Source organism: Acanthochromis polyacanthus, chromosome 2, assembly GCF_021347895.1.
Source record: "Acanthochromis polyacanthus isolate Apoly-LR-REF ecotype Palm Island chromosome 2, KAUST_Apoly_ChrSc, whole genome shotgun sequence".
NCBI classification, from domain to species: domain Eukaryota; kingdom Metazoa; phylum Chordata; class Actinopteri; family Pomacentridae; genus Acanthochromis; species Acanthochromis polyacanthus.
This window is the reverse complement of record NC_067114.1, coordinates 48,752,469-48,764,109: the sequence shown is the minus strand read 5'-3', so window position 1 is coordinate 48,764,109 and position 11,641 is coordinate 48,752,469. Positions and strand designations below refer to the sequence as shown.

Sequence of the window (11,641 nt, the reverse complement as noted above, 5' to 3'; positions counted from 1 at the left end):
GCTGTCTGATGATCAGTGCAGCTGCTGAAGATAAAACCCACTAATCCACACACACACACACACACACACACACACACACACACACACACACACACACACACACACACACACACACACACACACACACACACACACACACACACACACACAGCAGCTCAGTTTTTTGTTAGCGTCTCCAAAAACTGCTTTACTAACAAAGTTGTGCTTCTGTCCATTTACTTTTGACAACCTCAGTCTGAACACTGGTTGATTCAGACCTTTATACAGTTCAGTGTGTCAAAAGTTAGTGGACAGATGTACAGTCTCATATCTTACTTCTCTCCCTCCTTCCTTCCTCCCTCCCTTCCCTCTCCTCTTCCTTCCTTCCTCCCTTCCTTCCTTCCTTCCTTCCTTCCTTCCCTCTCCTCTTCCTTCCTCCCTTCCTTCCTTGATTCCCTCTCCCCTTCCTTCCCTTCCCACTCCTCTTCCTTCCTTCTTTCCTTCCTTCCTTTCTTCCCTCTCCTCTTCCTTCCTTCCCTCCTGCCTCCCTTCCTTCCTTCCTTCCTTCCTTCCCTCTCCTCTTCCTTCCTTCCTTCCCTCCCTCTCCTCTTCCTTCCTTCCTTCCTTCCCTCCCTCCTTCCTTACCTTGGGTAGTCGTAGACATTTTGATGACACGGCGTACTCGATGTAAGCCTCTTCCTTGCCGTCGTTGCCCCGCCCTCCCTCGGTGTAACACACTTCCTGTGCTTTCTGCAGCATGGCGTCCAGCTCTGCCATCCCATAAACGCAGAGCGCAGAGCGGCTCGTGGCCACCGGCGTGGACGCCTGCCCTGCTGCCATGACGACGAAGAGGGCGGGCTTACCTGAGTGGTTTCCCAGCCACGCCCCCTGGGCCAGGTTGTAGCCGCCGTGGCAGAGCAGTGGCGCCTCCACATAGGAATAGAAGCTGCGGTCGGAAACGCAGAGCCGTGAGGCGTACGTCCGGTACTCCTTCTTGTGCCACACATCCCGCCGTGAGAACAGAAAGTACACATGGTCGCCGTGGGCAACAGCCTTTACAAAGTGGTTGTTGTACTCAGAGTAGCTTCCTACCACCAACTTCCCGAGCTCCTCCTCCTGAGAAAAGGCCCGGCGAGGCGCCACCACTGGGAACAGGCGCCGGGTCGTGATGGGCGGGATGTCTCCGGGACCTTTGCTGGTGTAGCCTCGACCAACCAGCATCAGTCGCAGAACGCCACCGGCCCCGCCCCCTTCCTGTTTGCTCTTACTGGTGATCACCACGGCGACGGTGGAGACTCTGGGGTCATTGGCAGCGACGTACTGAGTGTCGACGGGATTGGACGTCTGATAGATGAGCTGAGAGATGTTGGAAAGACTCCTGCAGAGACAGACGGACACGAAGGTTTAACTAATCCAGACTGACAGGGTTTAACTAATTTAAATTAAAGAGGTTTAACTAATCCAGACTAACAGGGTTTAACTAATCCAGATTAATGGGGTTTAAACCCTGTCAGTCTGGATTAGTGAAACCCCGTTAGTCTGGATTAGTTAAACCCCGTTAGTCTGGATTAGTTCAACCTCTTTAATCTGGATTAGTTAAACGCTGTTAGTCTGGATTAGTTAAACCCAGTCACTCTGGATTAGTTAAACCTCTTCAATCTGGATTAGTTAAACCCTGTTAGTTTGGATTAGTTAACTAATGCAAATTAAAGAGGTTTAACTAATCCAGAGTGACGGGGTTTAACTAATCCAGATTAAAGAGGTTTAACTAATCCAGAGTGACGGGGTTTAACTAATCCAGATTAAAGAGGTTTAACTAATCCAGAAAGACAGGGTTTAACTAATCCAAATTAAAGAGGTTTAACTAATCCAGAGTGACGGGGTTTAACTAATCCAGACTAACAGGGTTTAACTAATCCAGATTACAGAGGTTTAACTCATCCAGACTAACGGGGTTTAACTAATCCAGACTAACAGGGTTTAACTAATCCAGACTAGCTGGGTTTAACTAATCCTAGACTAACAGGGTTTAACTAATCCAGATTAGAGAGGTTTAACTAATCCATACTGACAGGGTTTAATTAATCTAAATTAAAGGGGTTTAACTAATGCAGACTGACAGGGTTTAACTAATGCAGACTAACGAGGTTTAACTAATGCAGACTAACGGGGTTTAACTAATCCAGACTAAGGGGGTTTAACTAATTCAGACTGACAGGGTTTAACTAAACCAGACTGACAGGGTTTACCTAAACCAGACTAAAGGGTTTTAACTAAACCAGATCAAACTAAGTCTGTCTTCTTATGAGGTTTAAATAATCTCAGAATTAAATGAAATCAAACACACCCTGAAACAGCCAATCACTGGTCAGATTATTGATTACTTACCTCTTGTCACAGATCCCCTGGAACAGCGAACCGCAGACGATCAGGCTGCCAGGCTCCGCCCCCTGCCCCGCCTCCAGCAGCAGCAGCTTGTTGTGGTTGTGAGTGGGCGTGGCCGAGTGGCAGTCCTGCGGGATGATTGGTGGAAGGCAGTCGGGCGAGTCCAGGTGGGGGCCGGTCCTCACGTGTGACATCACCTCCAGGTCGGAGGTCAGCTGGTACAGGTGGTCGACCCCGCCCACATACAGGTGCCCCGCCCCCGGGTCCAGCAGCAGGTGAGACAGCGGGGCACCCTTTAGCTCCACCCACTGCACCGAGGCGTCAGCAGGGAGCAAGACAAGGAGGATGAGGAGGACAGATGGGGGGACGGAGGAGGCCAACATGGCAGCTCCTCTTTACCTGCAACAGGTGAGACGCATTTAAACACCTGAATATCAGCAGAACCAACATCTAACTCTGAAGAACTGAGGTTCTGATAGAACAGAAGCAGCTTCCATCAGAACCTTTCAGCCTGTAGATCCACAGAACCGTGTGTCTGAGCTTAGAGAGGTTAAAGATGTTTGATCTGTAACCCACCTGAGCAGGTGAGCTGCAGACGCTCTGCTTCTCTCTCAAGTTATTAATAAAATATTTTACTGCTTCACACTTTTCATCTGACGGTCAAACTGTAGTTGCCTGTAGTAATGTCTCCATGGCAACACACTCGTATCCACGGCAACACAGCAAATCGACTCAAACCTCCGGTGGGTTGTTTGGATTTCATGACAGACTGACGGAGTTTCAGACCGGAGTCAAAACCAGAACCTCATGAGGTCCAGAGAACGTCCAATCAGCTGCTGCCACCTCACCTGGAACCTGTCACTGAACCTTTCAAAATAAGAGTTCCTGTCGTGGTTCTGTCAGAAAAAGTCCTCCGTCTAAACAGAACAACTGGTCACAGACTCAGAGGTTTGTCTCTGTCCTGATGTGATGATTGTCGGGCACCAGTGTCTCCTCTCTGTCCTCTCTGTCGTGGTGTGTCTCGTTTTTCTTGTTTTGTGTCTCTGGGACAGTTTTGTGTTTTTAGATGTTTTACAGCAGAAAATCTGAGACATGAACGAGATACGAACCAACAGAACCCACATCCTGCCGGTCCGAACCAGCAGAACCCACATCCTGCCCGTCTGAACCGGCAGAACCCACATCCTGCCCGTATGAACCAACAGAACCCACATCCTGCCGGTCTGAACCGGCAGAACCCACATCCTGCCCGTATGAACCAACAGAACCCACATCCTGCCCGTCTGAACCGGCAGAACCCACATCCTGCCCGTATGAACCAACAGAACCCACATCCTGCCGGTCTGAACTGGCAGAACCCACATCCTGCCCGTATGAACCAACAGAACCCACATCCTGCCCGTCTGAACCGGCAGAACCCACATCCTGCCCGTCTGAACCGGCAGAACCCACATCCTGCCCGTATGAACCAACAGAACCCACATCCTGCCGGTCTGAACTGGCAGAACCCACATCCTGCCCGTATGAACCAACAGAACCCACATCCTGCCCGTCTGAACCGGCAGAACCCACATCCTGCCCGTATGAACCAACAGAACCCACATCCTGCCGGTCTGAACTGGCAGAACCCACATCCTGCCCGTATGAACCAACAGAACCCACATCCTGCCGGTCTGAACTGGCAGAACCCACATCCTGCCCGTATGAACCAACAGAACCCACATCCTGCCCGTCTGAACCGGCAGAACCCACATCCTGCCCGTATGAACCAACAGAACCCACATCCTGCCCGTCTGAACTGGCAGAACCCACATCCTGCCGGTCCGAACCGGCAGAACCCACATCCTGCCCGTCTGAACCGGCAGAACCCACATCCTGCCCGTCTGAACTGGCAGAACCCACATCCTGCCGGTCCGAACCGGCAGAACCCACATCCTGCCCGTCTGAACCGACAGAACCCACATCCTGCCGGTCCGAACTGGCAGAACCCACATCCTGCCCGTCTGAACCGACAGAACCCACATCCTGCCCGTATGAACCGGCAGAACCCACATCCTGCCCGTCTGAACCGACAGAACCCACATCCTGCCCGTCTGAACCGACAGAACCCACATCCTGCCCGTCTGAACCGACAGAACCCACATCCTGCCCGTCTGAACCGACAGAACCCACATCCTGCCCGTATGAACCAACAGAACCCACATCCTGCCCGTATGAACCGACAGAACCCACATCCTGCCCGTATGAACCGACAGAACCCACATCCTGCCCGTCTGAACCGACAGAACCCACATCCTGCCCGTCTGAACCAACAGAACCCACATCCTGCCCGTATGAACCAACAGAACCCACATCCTGCCCGTATGAACCAGCAGAACCCACATCCTGCCCGTATGAACCAACAGAACCCACATCCTGCCCGTATGAACCAACAGAACCCACATCCTGCCCGTATGAACCAACAGAACCCACATCCTGCCCGTATGAACCAACAGAACCCACATCCTGCCCGTATGAACCAACAGAACCCACATCCTGCCCGTATGAACCGACAGAACCCACATCCTGCCCGTCTGAACCAACAGAACCCACATCCTGCCCGTATGAACCAACAGAACCCACATCCTGCCCGTATGAACCAGCAGAACCCACATCCTGCCCGTATGAACCGACAGAACCCACATCCTGCCCGTATGAACCGACAGAACCCACATCCTGCCCATCTGAACCGGCAGAACCCACATCCTGCCCATCTGAACCAACAGAACCCACATCCTGCCCGTATGAACCAACAGAACCCACATCCTGCCCGTCTCTGAGCTTTAGTCTCACGTGTTACCATCATTCTCATGTTCTGTTGTTTCAGGTTCAGACTTTCCTTGAAAACATCAGAGAAACCAGAACGAGAACCCCACTGCAGCTCATCATCCAGCAGATTTAATTATTGAGGTTCCTCTGACCTGCAGGGGGCGCTAAACCTCAGGACCCATGAGGAGGACTGAGGTGGATCAGCTGGTCGGTTCTGGTTCGGCCTGGATCCAGTAATCTGTTCTGTTCCGGGTCAGTTGTTCCCTTCCAGTCCAGATTCTTGCTCTGTTCCCTCTCTGAGCCCTGGGTTCTGTTTGGACCCGGTTCTGTTTGGTGATTTTCCGCTCCAGTAAAATGAATCAGAGACATATTTTCTGATACAGAACTCCATTCATCTCTGTGGTCAGCTGCTGCCTCCCTCCTGCTGCGGCTCAAACTCTGTTTAACTTCTCCCAGTGCATGATGGGAAATACCCAGAGAGGCCTCAGGACACACACACACACACACACACACACACACACACATTTCCATGGTAATGCCGCACATCCAGCCGGTCTGTATGCTAATAAGCGGTTCATCTATAATTCATGCAGCTCCGAGTCGCAGGCTGTCAGAAAGTAAAATGAGAGGTAAAGTTGGAAGAAAGACGCAGAGCGAGGTGAGGAGAAGGACAGAAGAAGGAGAAGGAGGTGCAGAGCTGGAGGCGACGGAGCGTTAAAGTCAAACCAGGAAAGAGACTCAGAGAGAAAATAAATTCATGTTTGATCTTCAGAATTCAGATCAGCTGCAGTCTGACGGTTCTACACAGATCAACACTCTGGAGCTTCACCAAACACAGACGGAACACCCAGAGAACACAAAGCACCAGGAACCCCCTCTGTTCTACCAGAACCCCCGAAGAACCCGTCCTGCAGGAGGAATCCCAGAACTACAGAGCCCAACGTTACCTCACCAGAACCAAGAAACAGAACCATGGAGGTTTGTTCTGTTAGAACATCAGGAGAACATTCTTAATGTTGGAGAGGAGAAGCTGCCGGACGAGAACATCAAGAAGAAAACATGATGTCTGTGAAGGTTCTCAGTCGTCCAGGTCATCTGAAAGTAAAGGGTTTAGTTCAGACAACTGGACTTATTCTTGTGAAACATGATGTTCTTTGAGTTTACCCATCAGCATCAGCTTTTCAGAGACGTTCTGACGGACCTCTAACAGGCCGGTTCCTGTGGTTAGAACGTTTACAGATTCAGGTCTGTGAAAACACGTTCCTTGGAACCTCTTCAAAGGTCTGGAAACATTTCATGGTCCAGTAGAACCTCCTAAGAGATTATATTCTCATGTTCCAGGCCCATCAAAGTTCCTCTTGGACTTTAAGTGTTCTCAAGGACCTTTGGTATCTTCTGACTAACACCAGGAACAGACCTGGAGCACCTTCCAGGACTTCTGGAAACTTCTGAAGTACCTGAACATTCTTCTGTTACACCTGGAGGTTCTCTGAGGTTCTGCTGAATGTTCATTCAAACAAATGTTCTCAACAACAAAAAGGTTCTTCTTCTCTTGCGATGGTTTCTGACTTCATGGAAACGGTCTGAGCTCATATTTAGATCACATGACTGATCAGCTGTTTCTGACATCATCAAAGGATCTGACGGACTGAAAACGGTCCGACAGGAACCTCTGATGCTTCTTCTGGTTCCTTTCGTCTTCTTCTGGCTAACAGCTGGTTTAGTGTTTTCTCTGTTTATCACAGCGCCCCCTGGTGACCACATCAGGTCCTGCTCTCTGATTGGCTTCCAGTCCAACAGGTCAACCTGCCGTCCCGCCCTGCTCCAGGTGTCATGGCGGCTCTGCCGGTTACCGCGGCAACAGGGATGCTGCTGCAGTGGAACATGCAGTGGAACATGCAGCAGAACATGCAGTGGAACATGCAGCAGAACATGCAGTGGAACATGCAGCGTTTACTTTGCTAATCGCAGCAGTTTGTACTTTACTGCTCTTTGTTCCTGAACCCCTCCTCTTCCTCTCTGTATGTAAATGAAGGACACACTGCTTTCAACACACTGAGGTGATGATTACAGGCTGCCTTTCCTCAGGCACACACACACACACAGCTGTAACACACACAGCTGTAACACACACACACACACACACAGCTGTAACACACACAGCTGTAACACACACACACACACACACAGCTGTAACACACACACCTCCACCCCCATATTATCTCTGTGGTTTACTGCTGACTCTCACACTCACTCTTCAAAGAGATGACAGAATCCAACACACACACATCTGTGTTACTGCGTGTGTGTGTGTGTGTGTGTGTGTGTGTGTGTGTGTGTGTGTGTGTGCAGTTAAATTTCTCGTCTTTGTTCGTCTTCTGTCCTTTCCTCCCTCAGCGTTTCCACTCGTTCTACTTTCCTCCTGCTGAGGAGCCTCAGAGCCAGGCAGCAGTTCTGGTTCTGGTTCTGGTTTTGACATGAGGAACTCTCAAAGAGTCACTGACTAAAATCTTATTTTGACATTTTAGAATTAAAATGTTCTGCTGACAAAGAAAAAAGTTGACAGTTCCAAGAAGAACCACACAGACTCAGACACACCTACAGACTCAGACACACCTACAGACTCAGAGACATCTACAGACTCAGAGACACCTACAGACTCAGAGACACCTACAGACTCAGAGACATCTACAGACTCAGAGACATCTACAAACTCAGAGACATCTACAAACTCAGAGACACCTACAGACTCAGAGACACCTACAGACTCAGAGACATCTACAGACTCAGAGACATCTACAGACTCAGAGACATCTACAAACTCAGAGACACACCTACAGACTCAGAGACATCTACAAACTCAGAGACATCTACAAACTCAGAGACACACCTACAGACTCAGAGACACCTACAGACTCAGACACACCTACAGACTCAGAGACACCTACAAACTCAGAGACACACCTACAGACTCAGAGACATCTACAGACTCAGAGACATCTACAGACTCAGACACACCTACAGACTCAGAGACACCTACAGACTCAGAGACATCTACAAACTCAGACACACACCTACAGACTCAGACACACCTACAGACTCAGACACCTACAGACTCAGAGACACCTACAGACTCAGAGACACCTACAGACTCAGAGACATCTACAGACTCAGAGACACACCTACAGACTCAGAGACATCTACAGACTCAGAGACATCTACAAACTCAGAGACACACCGACAGACTCAGAGACACCTACAAACTCAGAGACATCTACAAACTCAGAGACACACCTACAGACTCAGAGACACCTACAGAATCAGACACACCTACAGACTCAGACACACCTACAGACTCAGACACACCTACAGACTCAGAGACACCTACAGACTCAGAGACATCTACAAACTCAGAGACACAAGTACAGACTCAGAGACATCTACAAACTCAGAGACATCGACAGACTCAGACACACCTACAGACTCAGACACCTACAGACTCAGAGACACCTACAGACTGAGACATACCTACAGACTCAGAGACACCTACAGACTCAGAGACACCTACAGACTCAGACACACCTACAGACTCAGAGACACCTACAGACTCAGAGACACCTACAGACTCAGACACACCGACAGACTCAGACACACCTACAGACTCAGAGACACCTACAGACTCAGACACACCTACAGACTCAGACAAACCTACAGACTCAGAGAAACCTACAGACTCAGACACATCAACAGACTCAGAGAGATCTACAGACTCAGAGAGATCTACAGACTCAGACACACCTACAGACTCAGACACACCTACAGACTGAGAGACATCTACAGACTCAGAGAGATCTACAGACTCAGACACACCTACAGACTCAGACACACCTACAGACTCAGAAACACCTACAGACTCAGACACACCTACAGACTCAGACACACCTACAGACTCAGACACATCTAAAGACAAAAACACACCTACAGACTCAGACACACCTACAGACTCAGACACCTACAGACTCAGAGACACCTACAGACTCAGACACACCTCCAGACTCAGAGACACCTACAGACTGAGACACACCTACAGACTGAGACATACCTACAGACTCAGAGACACACCTACAGACTCAGACACACCTACAGACTGAGACACACCTACAGACTGAGACATACCTACAGACTCAGAGACACACCTACAGACTCAGACACACCTACAGACTGAGACACACCTACAGACTGAGACACACCTACAGACTCAGAGAGATCTACAGACTCAGACACACCTACAGACTCAGAGACACACCTACAGACTCAGACACACCTACAGACTCAGACACACCTACAGACTCAGAGAGATCTACAGACTCAGACACACCTACAGACTCACACACCTACAGACTCAGACACCTACAGACTCAGAGACACCTACAGACTGAGACACACCTACAGACTCAGACACACCTACAGACTCAGACACACCTACAGACTGAGACACACCTACAGACTCAGACACACCTACAGACTGAGACACACCTACAGACTGAGACACACCTACAGACTCAGACACACCTACAGACTCAGACACACCTACAGACTGAGACACACCTACAGACTCAGAGACACCTACAGACTGAGACATACCTACAGACTCAGACACCTACAGACTCAGACACACCTACAGACTCAGAGACACACCTACAGACTGAGACACACCTACAGACTGAGACACACCTACAGACTCAGACACACCTACAGACTCAGACACACCTACAGACTGAGACACACCTACAGACTCAGAGACACCTACAGACTGAGACACACCTACAGACTCAGAGACACCTACAGACTGAGACATACCTACAGACTCAGTCACCTACAGACTCAGACACACCTACAGACTCAGACACACCTACAGACTCAGAGACACCTACAGACTCAGAGACACCTACAGACTCAGAGACACCTACAGACTCAGAGACACCTACAGACTCAGACACACCTACAGACTCAGAGACACCTACAGACTCAGAGACACCTACAGACTGAGACATACCTACAGACTCAGTCACCTACAGACTCAGACACACCTACAGACTCAGAGACACCTACAGACTCAGAGACACCTACAGACTCAGAGACACCTACAGACTCAGAGACACCTACAGACTCAGACACACCTACAGACTCAGAGACACCTACAGACTCAGAGACACCTACAGACTGAGACACACCTACAGACTCAGAGACACCTACAGACTGAGACACACCTACAGACTCAGAGACACCTACAGACTGAGACATACCTACAGACTCAGTCACCTACAGACTCAGACACACCTACAGACTCAGACACACCTACAGACTCAGAGACACCTACAGACTCAGAGACACCTACAGACTCAGAGACACCTACAGACTCAGAGACACCTACAGACTCAGACACACCTATAGACTCAGAGACACCTACAGACTCAGAGACACCTACAGTCTCAGAGACACCTACAGACTCAGAGAAACCTACAGACTCAGAGACATCTACAGAGTTTCTTGTTTCTTGCAGAGCTGCTGTGGGTCCTGGTGGCAGTGGTGGTAACAGGTGTAGTACGAGTACAGGTGGTGCAGGTACAGTAGTACCTGTTATAAATACTATACAGTCGCAGTATTTCTTTCCTTCCTCTGTTTGTTTGTTTCCTCTTCTGTCTCTTTGTTTCTCTTTTCCTGATTTCCCCTCTTTGTCTTTTTTTACTGCTTCAGGATTATTTTGTCTGTTTGGCTTTGTTATTATTCTCACACACACACACACACACACACACACACTGAAACACTCCCCTGTTGAGCTCATGAATATTTTTTCGCTGTTCGGAGAAACGAGGACGGTTTGATATTAGTGAAGCTGTATGACAACTGACACACACACACACACACACACACACACACACACACACACCTTAAATCCCAGTGGAATGTGTGTGTGTGTGTGTGTGTGTGTGTTATAGTTGTTGTCATCTGTTGTAAAGTAAAAAGTGTAATTTCCCCAGAAGATTCCAGACTGACTGTACACACCTTCATCATCTTCATCTTCATCATCGTCTCCACAGGGAGTCAATTTGTTGCCGCGGTGATGCAGCTGCAAGGACAGCACCAGCTGTCTGAACACTGCGTTACTGGTGTGGTTACCATGGAGATGTAGGGGGCGTGGCCGCGTGGTTTGGAGGACCAGATGGACTCACCTGAAACTCTGGGCTCAGGTCTAGATGCTGATTGGTTTAACTCAGATGACATCATGTTTTCTTCTCCTCTAACATCTCCAGATGTTCTAACAAACCTCCATGTTCTGTTTCCAATAGAACTGAAGAATGTCCAGCAACTGTTGGTTCTACAGCGGAACAGACAGACTGGAGAACTTCCAGCAGCTGGTCTAGTAAACGTTCTCCTGATTGAACGTCCAGAGATCCAACAAAAGGCT

The 11,641-nt window shown here is 49.4% G+C and overlaps 2 protein-coding genes and 1 long non-coding RNA gene across 3 annotated transcripts; 1 reads left to right on the top strand and 2 right to left on the bottom strand.

Annotated features, from left to right (window-relative positions):
* Nucleotides 1-3,557: 3,557 nt before the first annotated feature.
* Nucleotides 3,558-7,653, top strand: LOC127532975 (DNA-directed RNA polymerase II subunit RPB1-like). Its single transcript, XM_051944916.1, has 5 exons — nucleotides 3,558-3,675; nucleotides 3,750-5,145; nucleotides 6,062-6,150; nucleotides 6,965-7,020; nucleotides 7,570-7,653. The coding sequence occupies exons 1-5, from the start codon at nucleotides 3,558-3,560 to the stop codon at nucleotides 7,651-7,653; spliced, it is 1,743 nt and encodes a 580-aa protein (XP_051800876.1).
* A 38-nt stretch (nucleotides 7,654-7,691) lies between these two features.
* Nucleotides 7,692-8,253, bottom strand: LOC127532403 (uncharacterized). The gene is made up of 3 exons (XR_007939854.1): nucleotides 8,137-8,253; nucleotides 7,915-7,950; nucleotides 7,692-7,860 (listed from the first exon to the last, which is right to left on the bottom strand). It is a non-coding gene; the product is annotated as an uncharacterized LOC127532403 (long non-coding RNA).
* A 771-nt stretch (nucleotides 8,254-9,024) lies between these two features.
* LOC127532974 (uncharacterized) lies at nucleotides 9,025-11,417 on the bottom strand. The gene is made up of 7 exons (XM_051944914.1): nucleotides 10,657-11,417; nucleotides 10,513-10,548; nucleotides 10,245-10,478; nucleotides 10,067-10,210; nucleotides 9,497-9,550; nucleotides 9,373-9,458; nucleotides 9,025-9,042 (listed from the first exon to the last, which is right to left on the bottom strand). Exons 1-7 carry the CDS (start codon nucleotides 11,015-11,017, stop codon nucleotides 9,025-9,027), a joined length of 933 nt encoding a protein of 310 aa, XP_051800874.1. The 5' UTR covers nucleotides 11,018-11,417.
* Nucleotides 11,418-11,641: the final 224 nt, after the last annotated feature.